This window comes from Microcaecilia unicolor, chromosome 1 (assembly GCF_901765095.1).
Source record: "Microcaecilia unicolor chromosome 1, aMicUni1.1, whole genome shotgun sequence".
Classification (NCBI taxonomy): Eukaryota; Metazoa; Chordata; class Amphibia; order Gymnophiona; family Siphonopidae; genus Microcaecilia; species Microcaecilia unicolor.
In genome coordinates this window covers 42,724,145-42,749,090 of record NC_044031.1, presented here as the reverse complement: position 1 = coordinate 42,749,090, position 24,946 = coordinate 42,724,145, and the positions used below count along the sequence as shown (strand labels likewise).

Sequence of the window (24,946 nt, the reverse complement as noted above, 5' to 3'; positions counted from 1 at the left end):
CCGGTCTGGAGGGACGCTACAGAAAGGTGTATAAAATGTTCTTCTGCCCACGGCAATGCTTAGGGAGTTTTTTTTCTAGGAAGGACTTTGATGATTTCATGGAAGTTTGTTTGTAAACATACTAGATTCTGTGGTCCAACTTAAGAATACTTTTTACTTTGTAGTAAAAATCAGTTTTAAGAGCAGTACTTTATTACTTTTAGTTGAGTATTTTTTTTTTTTATAAGACTTTCTATTTTACTTCACTACATGAAGCCAGTATTTTTACTTTTTACCTGAGTATTTTTAAAAAGTAAACTACCCCCATCTCTGGCAAGGAGTATGCCGCCACTGCCTTATAACGTGGTCTGAACCAGTTGAGGGACTGTGAAGAACTTGCAGGTAGGTGCCATGGGTTCTCTGTAATAAACCAATCTGGGTAGCTTCTCTTGTGGTGAGGATGAGGAAAGGGGAAATGTGCACCTACCTGCAAGTTCTGCACAAACCCCACTTTCCACTTCTGAGAAACTGCAACCACACAGTTAAAAACTTCTAGATTAAAAAAAAACTTTTATAAAGCAGCATAGACTACTAATTGGATTATGAACATTCTACAAGATAATCATCATGCTTTTATTAACGAGGCTATAAAATACATCTCATTTTCATAAAACTTTTAAATTGTAAAATGAGGGAATGATTATCCTCAACTATTCTGATCAGGGTTCATTACACAGCAAAGTCTTTATATCAGAAAAAATTCAAACATCCCATTACCTTTACTGTATAAATCGAGCAAGCTTATATACATTTTTTGACATGTTTTCTCCAGAGGTTTAAAGTTTTGTTTAAAATAAAAAATGTTTCGGTGCCTGTGAATCAGTGTTCAAAATGGAAACAAAAAATACCTTTAATTAGAAGACCAGAATTGCCCCACTCAGTTACAACTGAGTAAGAGAAACACATTACTACAATACCAAGGACTGTCTTTAAAGAGGTAACCAAGAATGGCAAAGCACAAAAATCCTAAACTTCTGTTTCAAAGGGGTTTAGGTATTTTTAGATTTCTGAAGTTTTGGTGAACAAAAAAAATACTAAGAAAAAAAAAATTAAATTAAGAGAAATGAAATATAGACCAGCTTCATGACTCAGGCCAAAGGACTGCAAACTGCAGTGCATGCAGGTTTGGAGCCCCCTATCCACTTGGGTTAGTTGAATCTAGGCATGTAGATCAAGTGATGTTTGTTCATTAAGGCTTGATATACTGCCTTCCAAATTAAAATCAAAGCAGTTAATAAAATGGTAAAAATCAAAAGGAAAAGTAAGGATCTACAACTACCACATAGAATAGTATAAGCAAAGGAAGGAAGAAAGTTGAGAAACCATTGTTGCCAGGACAGCAGCCCACAGAGAGCATGACCTCAAGACCAGGAGGGAGAAAGGGAAAACAGATGCCATTATTACGGCAGTCTCTTGTTGTTGGCCAATAAACTGTTGAGAATGCTCCCTAAAGGAGGTGTCCCTTTTAACTTTTGGACTAATCAGTAATTCCTGAGCCACCAGTAAATTAGTGGTAAAGACATTTTGTGTGGGCTAGGAAGAACACAAGAATGAATGAGAAACTGGTTGACTTCTCTATCATTCTCCTAGGGTCTACAACTCTCACCATATATTAAGGATAACAGCACATCATGCATGCAGTTTTAATAGCTATGAATGTCAGGCAAAAATGACACCATTGAGACAGTTACTGTAACAGAACTTAAAAAAAAAAAAAAAAAAAATCCTCCAATGAAACCATGGAAAACCAGAAACTATACGTGCTAGTTAGGAAAGAAAACAGGAAAGCTGAAAAATAGTATGATACTTATTCTTCACTATACAATTATCTTCAGTATAAAATGCCCTGTAGCGTTGCTGCTGTAAATAGATTACAAGAATTACCATTGATGGGAAATTCTTTCAATAAACTGGTGCTAGTCTACCAAGGGAAAGTAGAGCAAAACTACCTTAAACAAGCTCAGATTCAAATGAAAAAAAAAAAAAAATTACAGACCATTCTACAAAATATAGGAAACAAAGTTTTTCTATGAAGGAAGACTTCCAAGGATTCTGACATTCTGAGGCAGCCATGGTTTGATCCCATTTCTTTAGGATGTATGGATATTTTAAGCTGTGCTTAGTAGTGTCGTTTTGAGTCTCAGTAAGCTCCTCTTCAGAACTTTGCAGCTACACTATCAATGGGATTCCATGATGCTCACAGAAGTTAAATAGAAACAACACACACCGTGGTTTCCCCCATTCCAGACTGATATGAAAGCTACAGAAACAACAGTATTGTCCCAGTCACTGGCACCAAGAAATTAGTGCCAACAGCAGCTTGAGAGCCTCTCTCAGTCCAAAGACTGGCAAAAAAAAAAATCCCCTGATTTTCTTAATTCTACCTTTAAGATTAAGTATTACTGTAATGTAAAAACATTTTATATACTTGCTCTTTAGATCAGCAGTACTACAAAACAATTCACTTAGTAAGCAGAGCTAATAAAAGCACTAAGCAAAAATTAGTTTTTACAGGGTTTTTTTTTCCCCTGTGGTACTCAATTGCAAGGCCTGACCCCCCCCCCCCCCCCCCACAAAAATAATTAAAATCCTCAGGGAATATCTATGCTATTTGGTGAAAGAATAATAAAAAGGACAGTATAAACATAAAAACAGTGATAACAGTGAAAGCTGTTTTCTTTTTTAAACACTACACACCTATAATTTCCAGAAGAACTGTAAAAAGCAGCAGCAGGAGATAAAGCAGTTTTTGAAGTAAATATGAAGTTGGACATTTCACATGCTTTAAAAAATAATTCTCTGCAGTTGCAGAGGTTATGAGCAGCACAAAGGACAATGGGAAAGATAAACAGTGTTGCTCAACAGAATCATATCACAGTATCTGAGTTTTAATTCTAAATAAAACATAAGTAGAATAAAGATTCTGCATAACAGAAGCCTCAGTTCCTAAATCTTTTGACTTGTAATTGAGGGCTGACTGCCTTGTGGTGGTTTCTGCATAGGCTTTGTATTCAAATACTTTGCGTCTGAGTGCGTCTTCTTATGTGCAACAAGGAGTGCTGGATCATTGAAGCTTTTCTCACAGTGATCACACTTATGTGGCTTGTCTCCTACATGTACTTTCAGGTGCTCATTTAGCAGTGATTGATAAGCAAAGCTTTTGTCACAGTGATTGCACCTGTAGGGCAATTTTACTGGCTGGGTTGTTGTACTAATGCCTTCCTTGCCTTGTCCACATGGGAGCTTGTTTTCTGTGTGGGTTTTTTTGTGAGCCAATAGTAATGCTGGGTCATTGAAGGATTTTGTACACTGGTTGCATGGGTGCTGGCTTTCATCAGAGTGGATCCTTTTGTGATTGACCAGTAGTAATGGGTTATTGAAACTTTTATCACAATGGTCACACTTGTGTGGTTTATCTGGCATGTGGGTTCTTAGATGAACAACAAGGAGAGATGCATTCTCAAATTCTTTAGGACACTGACTGCATCGATGGGGCAATTCCTCTGTGTGAACCTTCTGGTGTGCAACAAGGAGAGCAGGGTCATTGAATCTTTTATCGCAGGAGGAACATTTGTGGGGCTTACCTCCTAACACAAATGTTGGTTGGGCATTATTAGTTTTCTCCATGGATTGTGGCTTCTGCATAGGCTGTAGATTCTGTACTGACTGTGGTGTCTGCACAGGTTGTGGCTTCTTGTTACTGTGAATTTTGCGATGAACAATAAGTGCAGACTTATAGCTGAAAGACTGTTGACATTCTGTACACTGATGAGGAGTAGCACCAGAATGGATTCTTTGGTGTGCCACAAGGCCCGACTTATGATGGAAACTCCTCTCACAACCTGAACACTGGTAAGTCTTCTCTTTTCTATGAGTCCTTTCATGTGCCGTCAGGTGAAACTGCTTGCTAAAGCTTTTCTCACATTGCTGGCACTTGTACTGTTCTTCACTTTTTTGCTTCTCCGCAAGAATTGAGCGTACAATGAAGGTTTTCCCATCAATATGGAACTGATTTATGGCCTCTCCTTTATGATCTAAGGCAGGCTTTATTTGATCATCAGCCTTTTTTTCACATTCGCTCAATTCTTTCTTTCTATTATCTTGGTGGACTACCCAGTGCTCTGTAGAGTTGGTTGGTTGGCTGAGGTTTTCATTAGGTAGATCAGCTATGCCTCTCTGACTTAAGTCCTGTCCTCTAGTATGTTCATGGTTCCTTTGCTTCAAATTGGCAGCCTGATGTAACACATTCTTATTTTTCTCCAAACCTGGTAGACTTTCTCTGGTCTGTATTTCAGGATAGGAGTTCTCAGATGCCACTTGCTTGCTTTCCCTTGGGCAGTCAGACACTAAAAAGGGGGGGGGGGGGGGGGGGGGGGGGAGAGGAAGAGAAAAAAAATCCCACAGAATATATAAATTTTGGTCATATGTGGTCTTAAAAAAAACTCCCCCCCACCAATCACTCAAAAAAAAGCATTTCATATGTACTGGGCTCTTCTGCTATAATGTGCCTTTGTGGCAAAATTCTGAGTATAATCTATTATATACAAGAATAGTGATATAAAAAGTATTTAACCTCTCTTGGTTTCCTCTGTATGAAACACTGAATGGTTCTTGATCTTTAAATAAAAGGAACCTGAACACACAGTTCTTAAATTATAACTTCATTTAAGGAAAAAAGGGGCTCTACTACCAAGCTGTGCTAGTAAATGGGCTTAGTGCATGCTCTTGATTTATGTAAGCCACACTGTGCCTGCTTATGTGGGAAAGTGTGGGGTACAAATGCACCAAAATAAAAAATAAATAAACCAGGACTTTCCCATGAACTAAGCTCATTTCTAGCATAGCTATAAATTTGGCCTTTCAATTATTTCATTTCTGGCTGTGCGCTGTTAGCATTAATGTACCCCCTCCCCAACATGGGAGCCCTTACAGCCTTATTCAGTTGACGCGCTGTCAGCATGCTAAGTGAATAGCACTTCCATGCCCATTCTCTGCCAAATACACCCCCCTCCCTCAAATACTGTGCTGCTAGCATGTGCAAATGGCAAAACATTTTGCTGGCCCTGTATTAGGACATTTTTCCTGCAATAAGCACACATTAGCGCTTAATGCGGTTTGGTAAAAGGGGTCTCAAAGTTATTCAACACCCATGTGAAAAAGTAACTGTCCCCCCTTAGTTACTCGTAACCAATTGACCAAATATAATTGACAATTAGATTCAGCTGACTGAACACAGCCAACTTGATTACAGTCAGCCCTGTTGAATATAAACCTCATTATATATTGAGCCTTACAAGAGTGAGATGCTATTCTATGATGAAAGGAAATTCCAGAACAGATAAGAAAAAGTTATTATAAGAACACTAGTTAAAAAGGCCCGTTTCTGACACAAATGAAACGGGCGCTAGCAAGTTTTTCCTCATAGTGTGTATGTTTTGGAGAGTGTATGTGAGTGACTGTGTGTGAGAGAGAGAGAGTGAAAGTGCGAGTGTGTGTGTGTGTGTGAGAGAGAGTGAGTCTGGGTGTGAGTGTGTCTGTGAGAGAGTGTGTGTGTGAGAATGTGAGTGTGTGCAATTGCGTATGTGAGACACAGTGTGATAGAGAGTGTGTTTCACACAGATACAGTATGTGCGAGAGTGTGTGACACTGATTCTCTGTGAGACTGAGTGTATGAGACCAAGCGAGTGTGTAAGTGACTGTGTGACACATAGAGAGTGAATGTGATACACTGTGAGACAGTGTGTGTGAGAGTGAGAGACAGAAAGACATTGTCTGTGAGAGAGAGAGAGAGAGTGTGTGTGTGACAGAGATACCTCCCTCCCTCTCTCTCTATGGTGTCAGGCCCCCCCTCTCTCTCTGGTGTCTCAGATTGCCGCCACTGCACCTAAGCAATTGGTGTGCTGGAGGAGGGGGAGAGAGAGTGTGTGTGTGTGTGTGGGGGGGGGGGGGGGGGATGTGTTGGAGGGGTTCAGGTTGGAAGAAGAGGGGTGTGGGGTGTTCAGGAAGCGCTGGCAGATGAGAGTGAGTGTGTGTGTGTGTGTGTGTGGGGTTCAGGAAGCAATGCCAGATGACATTGTGAGTGTGGGGGGGGGGGGGGGCAGGGGGTTCAGGCAGCGCTGCCAGATGAGAGAGAGAGAGTGAGTGTGTGTGTATGGTGTTTCAGGAAGCGCTGCCAGATGAGAGAGAGAGAGTGAGTGTGTGTGTGTTTGTGGGGGGGGGGGGGGGGGGGGGGGTTCAGGAAGCGCTGCCAGATGAGAGAGTGAGTGCATGTGTGTGTATGGGGTTTCTGGAAGCGCTGCCAGATGAGAGTGAGTGAGTGTGTGTGTGTGTGTGGGGGGGGGGGGTGTTGGGGGGGTTCAGCTTGGAAGAAGAGGGGTGTGGGTGGTTCAGGAAGCGCTGCCAGATGAGTGAGTGAGTGTGTGTGTGTGGGGGGGGGGGGGGGGGGGGGTTTTCAAGCATTGCCAGATGAGAGTGAGTGTTTGTGGCGTGGGTTCAGGAAGCACTGGCAGATGAGAGAGTGAGTGTTTGTGTGTGTGTGTGTGGGGGGGGGGGGGGTTCAGGAAGCGGGGCGAAATGAGAGTGAGTGAGTAAGTGTGTGTGTGTGGGGGGGGGGGGTCAGGAATGGCTGCCAGATTAGTGAGTGACTGTGTGTGTGGGGTGGCAGGGGTTTCAGGAAGCGCTGCCAGATGAGACAGAGTGAGTGTGTGTGTGTGTGTGTGGGGGGGGGGTTCAGGAAGCGATGGCAGATGAGATTTTGAGTGAGAGAGTGTGTATGTTTGAGGGGTGTGTTGGTTGTGTTGGGTGATTCAGCTTTGAAGAAGAGGGGTGTGTGGGGGGTCTGGAAGCGCTGCCAGATGAGTGAGTGTGTGTGTGTGTGTGGGGGGGGGGGGGGGGGGGGCGGTTTATCAAGCGTTTGCAGATGAGAGTGAGTTTGTGTGTGTGTGTGTGTGTGTGTGTGTGTGTGTGTGGGGGGGTTCAGGAAGCGCTGCCAGATGAGAGTGTGTGTGTGTGTGTGGTGGTGGTGGGGTGGTTCAGGAAGTGTGGCCAAATAAGAGTGATTGTAAGTGTGTGTGTGTGTGTGTGTGTGTGGGGGGGGGGGGGGGGGGGGGAAGGAACGGCTGCCAGATTAGTGAGTGACTGTGTGTGGTTGTGGCAGGGGTTTCAGGAAGCGCTGCCAGATGAGAGCGAGTGAGTGTGTGTGTGTATGTGTGTACGGGGTTTCTGGAAGCGCTGCCTTATATGACAGAGTGTGTGGGGGGGGGAGGGGTGTGTGTGTGGGGGGGGGGGGGAGGGTTCAGGAACCGGTGCCAGATGAGTGAGTGTGTGTGGGGGGCAGGGGTTTCAGGAAGCGCTGCCAAATTCCGCATTTTTAGGTATAACTTGTCTGGAATGTTTTTACGTTTGGGGAGCGTGCCAGGTGCCCTTGACCTGGATTGGCCACTGTCGGTGACAGGATGCTGGGCTAGATGGACCTTTGGTCTTTCCCAGTATGGCACTACTTATGTACTTATGAGAGAGTGAATGTGTGTGTGGTGGGGAGGAGAGGGGTTTGCCAGATGAGTGAGTGAGTGAGTGTGTGTGTGGGGGCAGGGTCTTCAGGAAGCGCTGTCAGATGAGAGAGTGAGTATGTGTATGTGTGTGTTGGGGGGGGGGGGGGGGGTTTAGGAAGTGTGGCCAAATGAGAGTGAGTAAGTGTGTGTGTGTTTGGTTGGGGGGGGGGGGGGTTCAGGAACCGCTGCCAGATGAGGGAGTGAGTGGGGGGGGCAGGGGGTTTTGGAAGCGGATGAGGGAAGGTAGCGCTGCCAGCTTGCCGGGTTTTTTTCGTTTATTGCCGTCATTGCCTCCTCCGTGTGATGTCCCGCCGCCGCCATCCCACCCCCCGCGATGCCCCCACCCCCGCCGCCATCCCACCCACCGTTCGTTACGTTGTTTTGCTGGCGGGCGACCCAAAATCCCGCCAGCAGAAGTCCTTTGTTGTCTGCTGACTCCGCTTGTTCTTCGGCATTGCTAGCCTTTGCTGGGCAGGGTTCTGTGCGTCGGACGTCCTGCACGTGCATGACGTCAGACGCACAGAAGCCCTGCCTGCATAGGCTAGTAAATGCTGAAGTTCACGCTAGAGTCTGAAGACAGGACTTGTGCTGGCGGGGTTTCGTGTCCCCCGCCAGCAAAGCTACGCGACGGTGGGTGGCTTTGGGGGGCTGCTCGGGGTGGTTGTTGGACCTCCATCATTTTGTTGGCTGGGCTTCTTTTCTTTTGATGTTGGTTGTTGCGGTGGGGGGGGTGTTGTTCCTCGGTCGTTCTGTGTGCGGGGCTTCATTTTAACTCCTTAGCTTTCGGGTGGTTTGCGAGGTTGTTTCCCAGCGTTTCCTAGGCAGGGGGAGGAGTAGGGAAACACTCCTCCCCCTGCCTGAATGCAGTCCCTTCTTTCGTTTTTCTTTTGGTTTTCCACCCTCGACGTCATTATGTTTGATGCGAGAGCGGGGCAGCGAGTCTTGTCAGTGGCTTCACCACCACGAACTTACGAACCGTTCTGGGAGTCTGAGTGACTTCAGAACGTTGTCCTCAGAACGTTGAGGGTGCGTTTTATTATATTAGATAAGCACAAGTGTTGCCATAATGGGACAGACCAAAGGTCCATCAAGCCAAGTATCCTGTTTCTAACAGCGCCAATCCAGGTCACAAGTACCAGGCAAGATACCAGTCAAAACGGATTTTATGGCTGCTTATCCTAGAAAAAAAAAAAAAAAAAAACACAGTGGATTTTCCCAAGTCCATCTTAATAATGGCTTATGGACTTTTCTTTTAGGAAAATTATGCAAAACTTTTTAAAACCCTGCTGAACTACTTTTACTACATTCTCTAGCAATGAATTCCAGAGTTTAATTATATGTTGAGTGAAGAAATATTTTCTCTGGTTTGTTTTAAATTCACCACTTAGTAGCTTCATTGTGTACCCCCTAGTCCTTGCATTTTTGGAAAGAGTAAACAAGCAATTCATGTCTACCTGTTCCACTCCACTCAGTATTTTATAGACCTCTATTGTATCTCGCCCTCAGCCATCACTTCTCCAAGCTAAAAAAGCCCTAGCCACTTTAGCCTTTTCTTGCAGAGAAGTCAACTTATCCCCTTTATCATTTTCATTGCCCTTTTCTGTACCTTTTCTGATTCCACTATATACTTTTTGAGATGCAGTGACCAGAACTGCACACAGCATTCCAGGTGCAGTCGCACCATGGAGCGATACAAGGGAATTATAACATTCTCATCTTTGTTTTCCAATCTTTTCCTAATAATTCCTAACATTCTATTTGCTTTCTTAGATGCCACTGAACACTGAGCAGAGGATTTCAACGTATCATCAATGATGACACCTAGATCCTTTTCCTGGGCAGTGACCCCTAATATGGAACCTTGCATTATGCAACTATGGGTGTTCCTCTTTCCTACATGCATCACTTTGCATTTGCTAACATTAAACATTGTCTGCCATTTGGATGCCCACTCTTCCAGGCTCTTACTACTACTACTCTTAAGGTCCTCTTGCAATGTTTTCACAATCCTCTTGTGATTTAACAACCTTGAATAACTTTGTGTCATCAGCAAATTTACTTGCTTTGCTAGTTATTCCCGCCTCTAGATCATTTATAAATGTTAAAAGGGGAACCCACTAGCTACCCTTCTCTGTGGAGAATACTGAACATTTATCCAGTTCTTAATCCACAATGGGGCACTGCCTATCCCATAACTTTCTAATTTCCTCAGGAGTTGTTCATGAGATACTTTGTCAAATGCCATTTGAAAATACAGATACACAATAATCAACTAGTTCACCTGGATCCACATATTTATTCATCCCTTCTAAGAAATGTAGCAGATCTGTGAGGCTAGCTATGTGGTTGAAGCCTGTTTTTGCTGGGCAGAAAGACTTCTGGATTCCCTGGGGGACCACAGCTCAAGTTTCTAAGGATGTCAAAGTTAAGAGTTAAGTACAGCCTTTTTGGAGGACACCATGTATGATGTAGTTAATGCTTCAGCAAAGAATTTGGCCTTGGCAGTGCTGGAGAGGCATTTCCTCTGGCTAAGGATTGGTCCGTGACTGTGGCTTCAAAGGTATGTCTGAGTCAGCTGCCCTTTAGAGGGAAGTTACTTTGTACATAGTAATATAGTAAATGTCAGCAGATAAAAGACCTACACAGGCCATCCAGTCTGCCCAACAAGGTGGCCAGAGTTGAATCTGTTTCTTCACAGGTTCTACTTAATGATTAAACACATGGATACTTAATCTTTGTCTCTTCCTGCCAGTTTTGTGGCACAAACTGTCTGCCTGGCACTGGCCCTACTTCTTAACTACTGGAAGATTTGGAGAAGCTAGTGAAGAATTTGGGTGGATCCAAAGTTCCTAGACTCCCTGAGATTAGATCTCCCTCTACAGTCAGGAAGCATTTTTAGAGACAAGGAGATACCATCCAGACAGGTCAAGTGGAACCCAGTGAAGTAGGTTTGGAGTACAGTTCCTTCCTTTCAGTTCTTCTGAGGGGGTCACCATGAAGGCCAAGAGGCATCTGGAGCCTCTCGGGCCTCCCAGTGACGGTGATTGGGCCTATCCTCTATTTTCATAGGAGGAAGGTTGTAGCTGTTTCATCAGAGATGGACTGAAATCACCTCAGATCAGTGAGTCCTGGACATCTTCAGGCTAGGCTATACTCTGGAATTCTCTGTTGGAAGATGACCCCTTCATGAGGGAGGAGCATCTAACATAGAAGGCTGTATTCTAATGGGTCCCTCATTACCCTTTTTTTGTTTGTTTTTCTCATTTTGTCTTTATCTTAGTCTGAGCTGAGCCAAGATCCTGCACCATGAATCTTTGTTTGCAGCTACTTTGGAGGCCCTTGATTCAGCCACAATCCGGCTTTCATAAAGATACTGTACTGAGACAGTCTTATGTTCCTTAGTAGCCAAAAATAGAGCCTTACTAGGCAAAGGTAACAAGTTCTCATGTAAGTTGACTTGTCCACTGCTTTCGATTTGTCATATCACTAACTGTTTATATTGAGTGAGGTTGATGTGGGAAATGTTTTTCATTGGTTCGGAGGATTTTTGACATTGCTAGCATTTTGACATTTAGATTACAAAAAGTAAAATTCCAAGGTTCACTCTCATGCGTAGAGGGTAAAATGCAGGGTTCCTCAAGGCTGACCATTGTTGCCAGCTTTAATGTATTTATGAGTTCCTTGCATTAATATATTAGGGCAATTTGGCTATACAGTTTTCATCTACGCAGAAACTACAGTCCTATTACCCACACTTCAATCTGCAGAAAAAATCAAAATAAGAGACTGCCTTAGTTTGATAGATTCTTGGATTTTGAGGCACTCTCTGAAACTGAATAAAGATAAAACCAAATTTTTGTTAATAGGCCAATCTAATTTGGGGTCAAGAATACAACTCAACCCTCCTAGGCCTGTTTTATTTTTTTCCAGGCTGCACTCTTATTCAGATTGTAAATAGTTCAGGTTAATCTGGTTATGTCCTTGCCGTTATGAGGCCCAGTTGTCCAATTTTTGTTGTCTTTGGTGAGCCTGGATGCTAGGGATTTCCCCACTTGTGAGAATAAATAAGCCCACTTGTTCTCTAAGAAAGCAAAGGTACTTACCTGTAGCAGGTGTTCTCCAAGGACATCAGGCTTTATATTCTCACAGTTGTGTCTTCCCTTGTCTTGCTACATATGGGACTGACGAACACGAGCCGGTTCGGGCGGGAAGACGGACGCGCATGCGCGGTGCGCATTGGCGCGCGAGGACTAGCAAAGGCCTTTGCTAGTGAAGTTTCCGATTGGAGGGGCTGCCGTGGACATCACCCATCAGTGAGACCAATCAGCCTGCTGTCCTCGGAGAATACCTTCTACAGGTATGTAGCACAATCCCTCCCTCCCACCTCCCTTGGAGTTGTCTCCTTTGTTATTTTAACTTTATTTTTGCTGTAGTATTAAACTGAGGAGACTGCGTTCTTGCAGAGAGTGGGAAGGCACATGCATAGTGGACCATTTCTCGCACTCCACAAAGCTGTACTTATACTGGTTATAAGTTCCGGACCGGGCGACACTGGTCGGTGTCGCCCTCTTTTGAGAATATAAAGCCTGCTGTCCTTGGAGAACACCTTCTGTAGGTAAGTACCTTCGCTAAACTAGAATATATAATGAGGCAATTTTGATAAATTAGAATAGTAAATCACCTGGACTGGATGGTATACATTCCAGAGTGTTGATAGCACTGAAAAGTGAACTTGCAGAGTTATTAGTAATATATAAATTATCTTTAAAATCAACCATGGTTCCAGAGGTGATTCAGGAAATTATAGACCAAGCTTGATGACCGTGCCGTGCAAAATGGTAGAAACTATTCTAAAAACAAAATTACTAAGCATATGGATGGATCAAAAGAAACAAACAATTGGGCGGACTGTCTGTTGGGCTGTGTCCGCTCCAGATAGAAGGCCAATGCTCTTTTGCAGTCCAATGTGTGCAGCTGACGTTCAGCAGGGCAGGAATGAGGACAGGGAAAAAATGTTGGCAAGACAATTGACTGGTTCAGATGGAACTCCGACACTACCTTCGGCAAGAACTTAGGGTGAGTGCGGAGGACTACTCTGTTATGATGAAATTTGGTGTAAGGGGCCTGGGCTACCAGGGCCTGAAGCTCACTGACTCTACGAGCTGAAGTAACTGCCACCAAGAAAATGAACTTCCAAGGTCAAGTACTTCAGATGGCAGGAGTTCAGTGGCTCAAAAGGAGGATTCATCAGCTGGGTGAGAACGACATTGAGATACCATGACACTGTAGGAGGTTTGACGGGGGGGCTTTGACAAAAGCAAACCTCTCATGAAGCGAACAACTAAAGGCTGTCCCGAGATCGGCTTACCTTCCACACAGTAATGGTATGCACTGATTGCACTAAGGTGAACCCTTACAGAGTTGGTCTTGAGACCAGACTCAGACAAGTGCAGAAGGTAGTCAAGCAGGGTCTGTGTAAGACAAGAGCGAGGATCTAGGGCCTTGCTGTCACACCAGACGGCAAACCTCCTCCATAAGAAGAAGTAACTCCTCTTAGTGGAATCTTTCCTGGAAGCAAGCAAGATACGGGAGACACCCTCTGACAGACCCAAAGAGGCAAAGTCTACACTCTCAACATCCAGGCCGTGAGAGCCAGAGACTGGAGGTTGGGATGCAGAAGCGCCCCTTCGTCCTGTGTGATGAGGGTCGGAAAACACTCCAATCTCCACGGTTCTTTGGAGGACAACTCCAGAAGAAGAGGGAACCAGATCTGACGCGGCCAAAAGGGAGCAATCAGAATCATGGTGCCTCGGTCTTGCTTGAGTTTCAACAAAGTCTTCCCCACCAGAGGTATGGGAGGATAAGCATACAGCAGACCTTCCCCCCAGTCCAGGAGGAAGGCATCCGATGCCAGTCTGCCGTGGGCCTGAAGTCTGGAACAGAACTGAGGGACTTTGTGGTTGGCTCGAGATGCAAAGAGATCTACCAAGGGGGTGCCCCACACTTGGAAGACCTGGCACACTACTCTGGAGTTGAGCGACCACTCGTGAGGCTGCATAATCCTGCTCAACCTGTCGGCCAGACTGTTGTTTACGCCTGCCAGATATGTGGCTGGGAGCAACATGCCGTGACGACGAGCCCACAGCCACATGCTGATGGCTTCCTGACACAGGGGGCGAGATCCGGTGCCCCCCTGCTTGTTGATGTAATACATGGCAACCTGGTTGTCTGTCTGAATTTGCATAATTTGGTGGGACAGCCGATCTCTGAAAGCCTTCAGAGCGTTCCAGACCGCTCGTAACTCCAGGAGATTGATCTGCAGATCGCGTTCCTGGAGGGACCAGCTTCCATGGGTGTGAAGCCCATCGACATGAGCTCCCCACCCCAGGAAGTGACGTGTGACCAGCTGAAATCGCAGATACTGCCTGTGAGCTGGCAGTATCGGGATGTGCGTGTAGGCATCCTTCAAATCCAGAGAGCATAGCCAGTCGTTTTCCTGAATCATGGGAAGAAGAGTGCCCAGGGAAAGCATCCTGAACTTTTCCTTGACCAGATATTTGTTCATGGCCCTTAGGTCTAGGATGGGACGCATCCCACCCGTTTTCTTTTCCACAAGGAAGTACCTGGAATAGAATCCCAGCCCTTCTTGCCCGGATGGCACGGGCTCGACCGCATTGGCGCTGAGAAGGGCGGATAGTTCCTCTGCAAGTACCTGCTTGTGCTGGAAGCTGTAGGATTGAGCTCCCGGTGGGCAATTTGGAGGTTTTGAGGCCAAATTGAGGGTGTATCCTTGCCGGACTATTTGAAGAACCCAATGGTCGGAGGTTATGAGAGGCCACCTTTGGTGAAAAACTTTCAACCTCCCCCTGACTGGCAGATCGCCCGGCACTGATTCGTTGATGTCGGCTATGCTCTGCTGGAGCCAGTCAAAAGCTCGCCCCCTGCTTTTGCTGGGGAGCCGTGGGGCCTTGCTGAGGCGCACCCTGCTGACGAGAGCGAGCGCACTGGGGCTTAGCTTGGGCCGCAGGCTGTCGAGAAGGAGGATTGTACCTACGCTTACCAGAAGAGTAGGGAACAGTCTTCCTTCCCCCATAAAAACGTCTACCTGAGGAGGTAGATGCTGAAGGCTGCCGGCGGGAGAACTTGTCGAAAGCGGTATCCAGCTGGTGGAGCTGCTCTACCACCTGTTCAACTTTCTCTCCAAAAATGTTGTTCGCTCGGCAAGGGGAGTCCGCAATCCGCTGCTGGATCCTATTTTCCAGGTCGGAGGCATGCAGCCATGAGAGTCTGCGCATCACCACACCTTGAGCAGCGGCCCTGGACGCAACATCAAAGGTATCATATACCCCTCTGGCCAGGAATTTTCTGCACGCCTTCAGCTGCCTGACCACCTCCTGAAATGGCTTGGCTTGCTCAGGAGGGAGCTTGTCCACCAAGCCCGCCAACTGCCGCACATTGTTCCGCATATGGATGCTCGTGTAGAGCTGGTAAGACTGAATTTTGGCCACGAGCATAGAAGAATGGTAGGCCTTCCTCCCAAAGGAGTCTAAGGTTCTAGAGTCCTTGCCCGGGGGCGCCGAAGCATGCTCCCTAGAACTCTTATAGCCTTCTTTAGGGCCAGATCCACCACACCAGAGTCGTGAGGCAACTGAGTGCGCATCAGCTCTGGGTCCCCATGGATCCGGTACTGGGACTCGATCTTCTTGGGAATGTGGGGATTAGTTAAAGGCTTGGTCCAGTTCGCCAGCAATGTCTTTTTTAGGACATGATGCATGGGTAGTGTGGACGCTTCCTTAGGTGGAGAAGGATAGTCCAAGAGCTCAAACATTTCAGCTCTGGGCTCATCCTCCACGACCACTGGGAAGGGGATGGCCGTAGACATCTCCCGGACAAAGGCCGCAAAAGACAGACTCTCGGGAGGAGAAAGCTGCCTCTCAGGGGAGGGAGTGGGATCAGAAGGAAGGCCATCAGACTCCTCGTCAGAGAAATATCTGATGTCCTCCTCCTCCTCCCATGAGGCCTCACTATCGGTGTCAGACACAACAAGTTCATGAACCTGTGTCTGAAGCCGCGCCCGACTCGACTCCGTGGAAACACGGCCACGGTGGGATCGTCGAGAGGTAGACTCCCTCGCCAGCACCGGCGAAGCTCCATCCGCTGACGTCGTCGGGGAGCCTTCCTGGGAGGCGGCCGCAGTCGATACAGCAAGCGGTACCGATGTCGGAGACCTCACCCCGGGCAAGGGGCCAGCCGGCGCCTCACTCGACGGTACCGGTGGCGCAAGCACCACCGGTACCGGAGGGGAAGGGCGCAACAGCTCTCCCAGGATCTCCAGGAGAACGGCCCGGACACTCTCGTGCAGAGCGGCTGTGGAGAAAGACATGGAAGCCGATGCAGGCGTCGAGGTCAGAGTCTGTTCCGGGCTGTCCAAGGTGGAGCGCATCGACACCTCCTGAACAGAGGGTGAGCGGTCCTCCCGATGCCGATGCCTACTGGGTGCCGACTCCCTTGGTGACCCAGAGCTCTTGGTACCGATGCGGGAAGGTGACCGGTGTCGATGCTTCTTTCATTTCTTCAAACAAAGCATGTCACCGGAGCTTCCCGGTACTGACGAGGACGACGTAGAATCCAGCCGTCTCTTCCTCGGGGCCGAGGACGAAGAAGGTCGGTCTCAGGGGGGCTGTACCACAGGAGCCCTCAGGGTAGGAGACCCACCCGAAGGCTCACCGCCACCAGCAGGGGAATGGACAGCCCTCATCTGCACTCCAGTTGAAGCACCACCGTCTGACGACATCAGCAACAGCGGAGGTCCCGGTACCACCGACGCAGCCTTCCGATGTCTCGGTACCAACAATGCAGAGGGTCGATACCTCGATGCAGTCGATGCCGAGGTCGAAGGTCTTGATGCTGCCGACGTCGATGCACTCGATGCCTCCGGTGCTGTTGTCAACGAAGAGCCCGAGAACAACACGTTCCACTGGGCCAATCTCGCAACCTGAGTCCTCTTCTGTAAAAGAGCACAAAGACTGCAGGCCTGCGGGCGGTGCCCAGCCCCCAGACACTGAAGACACGACGTGTGCCTATCAGTGAGCGAGATTACCCGGGCGCACTGGGTGCACTTCTTGAAGCCGCTGGGAGACTTCGATGACATGGGCGGAAAAATTACCCCGGTGAAATCAAAATTTGCGATGGCGACGAAGGGCACCAAAAATAAGGGAGAGAGAAAAAACCCGTACCGAGGCCCCAAAAAAGGCCTACCCCGAAAGCAAAAGGAAACTTACGTCAGGGAAACAAACTGGACACACGGGAATGGACAAAGACCGAGGTCTTTTCTTTTGCGAAATCGCAAAGACGCGCGAGGGTCAAATTTGAGGGGCGCGAAACGGCGCAAAACACGACCGTCCCGAGCGCGGACAAAAGAAGACTGACAAACACGAGCCAGTTCGGGCGGGAAGACGGCCGCGCATGCGCGGTGCGCATGGGCGCCTAGCAAAGGCCTTTGCTAGTGAAGTGGAGAAGTGGCCTAGTGGTTAGGGTGGTCGACTTTGGTCCTGGGGAACTGAGTTCGATTCCCACTTCAGGCACAGGCAGCTCCTTGTGACTCTGGGCAAGTCACTTAACCCTCCATTGCCCCATGTAAGCTGCATTGAGCCTGCCATGAGTGGGAAAGCGCGGGGTACAAATTTAACAAAAAAAAAAGTTTCCGATTGGAGGGGCTGCCGTGGACGTCACCCATCAGTGAGAACAAGCAGCCTGCTTGTCCTCGGAGAATATACATTTTACTCTCACCCGCATAATGTATACTCCCGGATAGACTACATGTTGGTTACCACTTCCTGGCTGAACACACTCTCTAAAGTGAGTAAAGTGAGCATACTTGACACTGTGCTGAGTGATCATTCAGCAGTCACCTTGAACATATCATTTGCTGTAGAACCAGATGAGAGGGTGTAGAGATTTTTGCCAACGTTGTATAACAGAGAATTCTCACCAGTCGTAGTAGGCATGCCATATTGTAGTATTTAATATTGGGAATTCCCAGTCCCCCCTGTCTCCAACCTCCCAACATGTGTTTTTGCTGCATTTTAGCTCATTTTCTGGCCCAACAGAACCTAAATATTAGTCGATAGAAACATTTTATGTCTTTCTGCATCAGCACTATGGGCAAAATCTGCAAGGCATATAGCCATCTCGGCAACACCACCATTTTAATAAGGTTTATCCTACCCGACAGCGTCAAAGTACCCCAGGAGTCTAATTGTTGCTTCGTCTGTTCCAGTATTTTTGCTACATTTAATTTATACTAGTAAAAAAAAACCCGTTTTTGATGCAAATGAAACGGGGGCTAGCAAGGTTTTCTTCAGAGTGTGCATGTGGGAGTGTGTGTGTCCCTGCCCTCTGCCCTCTCTCCCTCCCCCTCTGAGTCCAGTCCTTCAGTGTTGTTTCCTGCTGTTCTGTGTTTTTGTTAGAGAGAGAGTGAGGGCATCTCTCTCCCCTCCCCCCCCCCCCCCGAGTCCTTCACAGTTTCGTGGGACTTCCTGCTGTGCTGCTTTCCTTCACTCATGGGGAAACCGGATATCTCTGGCGCTTCACACTTCCGGCTGGAGGCTTCAGTGGTGCCTTTTATATATACAGATAGTTCTTTTGGTCTAGCCGGCAGCAAAATACCCATATATATAAAGGAGTTGTGAGCCTGTTTCAAGGGGAATCCGCTCGGCCATAGTTTCTGTATGTTCACATTGATCGCAAGAGCTTCTGACTTTTCTATATTTAATTTGAAACCCAAGTAATCCCCATATTCTTGAAAGATTTCCAAGAGATTCGTCAGAGTTTCTTTCAGTTTTGTGATTATCATTAGCAAGTCATCAGCAAAAGCAGCCAGCTTGAATTCCTGCTGCTTAAGTTGTACCCCCGAGATCGCTGCACATCCATATATGTCTCTAATTAAAGGATCCAATTGAAGCGCAAAGAGCAGAGGCGACAGTGGACATCCCTGTCTGGTTCCCCTACTAATTTGGATTTCGCCCGAGACATTGCCATTTACCATCACCTGCGCTCTTGGCAAGTGATACAGAGCTCTAATCGCCTGCACAAAGTTACCGTGAAATCCATATTTCTCTAGCACCGAGTACAGAAAGGGCCACTCCACTCTGTCAAACGCTTTTTCTGCGTAAAAACTTATCAAAGCCTGTTCGTTGGAGTGGCCCAATCCTTCCAAGGACACCAGGATGTTCCTCAAATTTTTTGTGACCGATCTCTCTTGTACAAAGCCTACCTGTGCCGGATGTATAAGTAACATAGTAACATATAGTAACATAGTAGATGACGGCAGAAAAAGACCTGCACGGTCCATCCAGTCTGCCCAACAAGATAAATTCATATGTGCTACTTTTTATTTGTACCTGTCCTCTTCAGGGCACAGACCGTATAAGTCTGGCCAGCACTATCCCCGCCTCCCACCACCAACACCACCTCCTTTCTTCTGCTGGTCCCACCTCTTTCTATACAGCCTAGCAACCTTCTCGCTACAGCCTCCGCCTTGTCACACTGTTTCATTGCCTTCAGATCCTCAGATACTATCACCCCAAGATCCCTCTCCCCATCCGTACCTATCAGACTCTCACTGCTTAACACATATGTCTCCCGTGGATTTCTCTTCCCTAAGTGCCCTTTGCATTTTTTCACATTGAATTTTAATTGCCAAACCTTAGACCGTTCTTCTAGCTTCCGCAGATCCTTTTTCATGTTTTCCACTCCCTCCCGGGTGTCCACTCTGTTACAAATCTTAGTATCGTCCACAAATAGGCAAACTTTACCTTCTAACCCTTCGGCAATGTCACTCACAAATATATTGAACAGAATCGGCCCCAGCACCGATCCTTGAGGCACTCCACTACTCACCTTTCCCTCCTCTGAGCGAATTCCATTAACCACCACCTTCTGGCGTCTGTCCGTCAACCAGTTCCTAATCCAGTTCACCACTTCGGGTCCTATCTTCAGCCCATCCAGTTTATTTAAGAGCCTTCTGTGGGGGAACCGTGTCAAAAGCTTTGCTGAAATCTAAGTAGATTACGTCTATAGCTCGTCCCTGATTTAATTCTCCAGTCATCCAGTCAAAGAATTCAATGAGATTCATTTGGCACGATTTCCCTTTGGTAAAACCATGTTGTCTCGGATCTTGCAACTTATTGGCTTCCATGAAATTCACTATCCTTTCCTTCAGCATCGCTTCCATTATCTTTCCAATAATTGAAGTGAGGCTTACTGGCCTGTAGTTTCCAGCTACTTCCCTATCACCACTTTTGTGAAGAGGGACCACATCCGCCGTTCTCCAGTCCCTCAGAACCTCTCCCCTCTGTATGGATTTATTAAACAAATCTTTAAGAGGACCCGCCAGAACCTCCCTGAGCTCCCTTAATATCCTGGGGTGTATCCTGTCCGGTCCCATGGCTTTGTCCACCTTTAGCTTTTCAAGTTGTTCATACACACTCTCTCATACACATAAAGATCATAAAGGGCATCAGCCAAAAAAGACAGGGCAGACTCCATACGCGGACCGACCTCAGCGAGGGAACCCGCTCCATCGGCGGGCTGCTCAACCGCCTGCTGCAACCAGGAAAGGCCCGAGATATCAAAGGACCGCTACAGCACGGATTCCAGTCGCCGGTCCTGCATATCTTTCAAAGCGACCCCTCCCTCCACCGGGAGAGTAGTCTTTTTAGTCACAGCTGTGACAAATGCATCCACTTTAGGCATCCCAAAGAGGGTCAACTGACTTTCCCTCAGGGTCAGACCATTGAGCTGAAATAAGCTCTTGGATGGACGCATGGACGGGAAAAGCCCGAGAAGGATTCTTAGTGCTAGCCATCCTAGGATTAATAGAAGAGGCAGCGCACTCGTCAGGATCTTCATTACAAAGGGCCTGTAAGGCATCAGAAGTGAGAGCTGGCAGCTCGTCGCGGTGGAAAATCCGAACCGCTTTAGGGTCATCCAACTCCTGTGGCAAGCAGCCACCCTCATCTGGATCATCAGTCCGTGAGGACCTGCCAGACCGCTCAGACTCCTCGAAACTAGACCACGGGGGAGAACAGAGTTAAGAGTCCTCCTCAGACGGGGTATTCACTCATCTATGCTTAGCGTCAGCCAAACGCTTGGGGGAAGAAATAAAGTTTCCAGCAGACGCTGGGCTATAAAGACCCGGAGGCAACCCAGACCGACAGAAATTGTCAGGAGCCTCAGGCAGTGCTCTTTTTAACATAAAAGCCTTATGCATCAGCAGCACAAATTCAGGGGAGAAAAACTCACCCTGTACATCTGCCCCCACATTGAGGGAAGTAGAGGCAAAAGCTCCTCTAGGAACCTCGAAACGAGGAATCCACCTGCACTCAGACCCCTCCGCAACCGCAAGGGTCGAGTCACGTGGCGCCTCCAAGATGGCGGCCGCTGCCAACTCCGGCGGGTGGGAATTATCACCGCCCGCTATGCTCGTGCCAGCATTAGCACAAAGCCCCGCTGCTGATCTGCATTTCCCACAGTGGGAGCAGTGCTTAACCCCTTCAGCGGCCATCAAATACAGAAAACAAAATGGTGCCTTGGCACCAAAACTTACCCCGCACAGAGCGCTGTCAGCGGGAACCTCCCTGGAGGAGCTGGGCACCACTCTCACCTCAGGAGACCGAGTCAAACGAGCTGCGGTCAAGCTGCACTGAACCAGGAGAAAGCCTCTCTCTGCTTTTTTTTTTTTTTTTTTACTGTGAGGAAAGTTAGAGGCAGGCAGCCACAGAGGAACTCCGGGAGGAGGGGGAATGGGGTAAGGCAGGGAGAGGGAAAACCAAGTATGCCTTTAAAGTGGGCACCACCAGCCACAACACCCGCTGCTCTACTGGCAAAGCACAGGAGCCACCCCAGGTAGAAATCCAGGAGCTGAGAAGCGACGTCCCTCACCTGCTGGGAGATAAGAGTTATATTGAAGGCAGAGGGGGTTGGGCATCCTAGAACACCATGCGCTTTCAGTGTTCTCTATCTCCACCTGCTGGTAGGCGGATACAACCCATCAGTTAATGGATTCATCTGCTGTTGATGACAAGGAACAATCTACACCTAGACAAGCAACGTGATGCCAACACCAGACTTCTAACAAACTTCCTGAACCAATGGAACTTCAAAATGGCACCAGCCACCTCATCTCATGTAAAAGGTCACCAATTAGACATACAAGCTTACAGACTCTTAGCCAACAACCATATAATAGAGAGTCATAACTGGGTAGAGGTGTCCCTACTGCCTATAAACATGCTGTGGTCACACCTCTCCTTAAGAAGCCTTCACTGGACCCTACTTGTCCCTCTAATTACCGACCCATCTCCCTCCTCCCTTTTCTCTCTAAATTACTTGAGCGTGCTGTTCACCACTGCTACCTTGATTTTCCTCCTCACATGCTATTCTTGACCCACTACAATCTGGTTTTCGCCCTCTCCACTCAACCGAAACTGCGCTTACTAAAGTCTCCAATGACCTATTACTGGCTAAATCCAGAGGTCAATATGCCATCCTTGATCTTTCCGCTGCTTTTGACACTGTCGATCACAGCATACTTCTCGATACCCTGTCCTCACTTGGATTCCAGGGCTCTGTCCTTTCCTGGTTCTCTTCCTACCTCTCCCTCCGCACCTTCAGTGTTCACTCTGGTGGATCCTCTTCTACTTCTATTCCTCTGCCTGTCGGCGTACCTCAGGGTTCTGTTCTTGGTCCCCTCCTCTTTTCTATCTACACTTCTTCCCTTGGTTCATTAATCTCATCCCATGGCTTTTCCTACCATCTCTATGCTGATGACTCCCAAATCTACCTTTCTACCCCTGATATCTCACCTTGCATCCAAACCAAAGTTTCAGCGTGCTTGTCTGACATTGCTGTCTGGATGTCTCAACTCCACCTGAAATTAAACATGACCAAAACCGAGCTTCTCATTTTTCCCCCCCAAACCCACCTCCCCACTCCCCCGTTTTCTATTTCTGTTGATGGCTCTCTCATTCTCCTCAGCTCGAAACCTTGGGGTCATCTTTGACTCTTCTCTCTCCTTCTCTGCTCATATCCAGCAGATCGCCAAGACCTGTCGTTTCTTTCTTTACAACATCCGTAAAATCCGCCCCTTTCTTTCCGAGCACTCTACCAAAACCCTCATTCACACCCTTGTCACCTCTCGTTTAGACTACTGCAATCTGATTCTTGCTGGCCTCCCACTTAGTCACCTCTCCCCTCTCCAGTCGGTTCAAAACTCTGCTGCCCGTCTCGTCTTCCACCAGGGTCGCTTTACTCATACTACCCCTCTCCTCAAGTCGCTTCACTGGCTCCCTATCCGTTTTCGTATCCTGTTCAAACTTCTTCTACTAACCTATAAATGTACTCACTCTGCTGCTCCCCAGTATCTCTCCACACTCGTCCTTCCCTACACCCCTTCCCGTGCACTCCGCTCCATGGATAAATCCTTCTTATCTGTTCCCTTCTCCACTACTGCCAACTCCAGACTTCGCCCTTCTGTCTCGCTGCACCCTACGCCTAGAATAAACTTCCTGAGCCCCTACGTCTTGCCCCATCCTTGGCCACCTTTAAATCTAGACTGAAAGCCCACCTCTTTAACATTGCTTTTGACTCGTAACCACTTGTAACCACTCGCCTCCACCTACCCTCCTCTCCTCCTTCCTGTACACATTAATTGATTTGATTACTTTATTTTTTGTCTATTAGATTGTAAGCTCTTTGAGCAGGGACTCTCTCTTTCTTCTATGTTTGTGCAGCGCTGCGTACGCCTTGTAGCGCTATAGAAATGCTAAATAGTAGTAGTAGTAGTAGTAATATCTTGAAAAAAAAAAATAAAAATAAGGTCAAACCAAGCTGCAACACAAACACTCAGATTTCTTACACAAATGTGATATCAATGAGGATCACATCAAGACAGACAGAATCTGGTCCTCCTTTAAGATACCAACAACCAGCTCACTGAAAGCACTACTGACAAATTATGCACACACCAATTGCCTTCTAGACAGCTGCCCAAACTACATGATGGAACACCCACCAGATTGGTTCATCAAACGCTTAACTGAACACACAGAATACATGTTCTCGAAAGGCCACTGCCCTTCTTACAAAGGCAACATCACACTCACTCCAATCCCTAAAGACGCCACCAGAAAGATCAGTGAATTCACTAATTACAGACAAGTGGCATCAATACTACTGCAGACACCACAATGGAGGGACTAGTAGCACAACAATTAATGGAATATCTAACGCACTACTCAGTCCTTCACAACTCTCAATTAGGCTTCAGACCATGCTATAGCACTGAAACAATAACCACCCTGATCACAAAATTCAGAAGAATAATAAGCCAAGGTCGGACAATACTACGACTACAATTATGTCAAGCGCCTTTGACCTAGTAGATCACAGAATACTAAATGACTCTGCTCGGGAACATAGGAATAACTGGAGCAGTAGCAGCCTGGTTTAATGGTTTTCTAGGAATCAGATCCTACCTTGACAAGGTGTCCAATGAATTTTCAGCCCCCTGGATCCCTGAATGCGGGGTCCCCCGATACCACCAATATTCATGTCCTGATGGCTCCACTTGGCATGAAACAGGAAAAAATGGGTTTAAACCCATTCATATACGCAGATGTCACCATCTACATTCCTTTCAACAACAGAATCACAGAGATAGTGGATAAGGCCAAAAAAGGACTCAATGTCATGAAAAATTGGGCCACAACTGTCAAACTTAAACTGAACCGAGATCAAACTCCTGGTTTTATCCAGCCAGCACAATCCCACTACTTACCAAAACCTCATAACAGATCAACAATCTTGCACTACTGAAACACAAATAAAGATACTAGGAATCATTCTGGACAAACACCTGACCCTTGAAGACCAAGTTGCTGCAATCACGACAAAAAGCTTCAAAGCTCTATAGAAACTGAGAAGAATCAGAGACTACTTCCCCAGTCATTCTGTCTTATAGTACGCTAATATTGTCCCAACTAGACTACTGTAATGCAGCATATGTAGGCTGCAAAGAAATCCTACTACGATCATTGCAGACCATCCAAAACACAGCAGCAAGATTGATATTCAAAAAGTCAAAATATGATAGAGCAACCCCACTACTTATAAAGCTATACTGGCTCCCGATCCAGACCAGACTATTTCTCAAAACCAGCACAAACATCTTCAAAATACTGTTTGGCATGTCACTGGAATACATGCTAGACACGATCAAACTATCACCAAGAACTGGAAACCCAGGAACCAGAGATTACCTACTACTTCACCTGCCCAACTGCAAAAAAGTACAA

The 24,946-nt window shown here is 47.0% G+C and overlaps 1 protein-coding gene across 1 annotated transcript in view; it reads right to left on the bottom strand.

Moving 5' to 3' along the window:
• Nucleotides 1–566: 566 nt before the first annotated feature.
• LOC115465784 (zinc finger protein 2 homolog) overlaps nucleotides 567–24,946 on the bottom strand; it is a 144,736-nt gene continuing 120,356 nt past the window's right edge. The window contains exon 4 of the mRNA XM_030196516.1: nucleotides 567–4,385. Coding sequence (XP_030052376.1) covers nucleotides 2,986–4,385 — 1,400 coding nt within the window. The 3' untranslated portion in view covers nucleotides 567–2,985. The remainder of the gene's footprint in view (nucleotides 4,386–24,946) is intronic.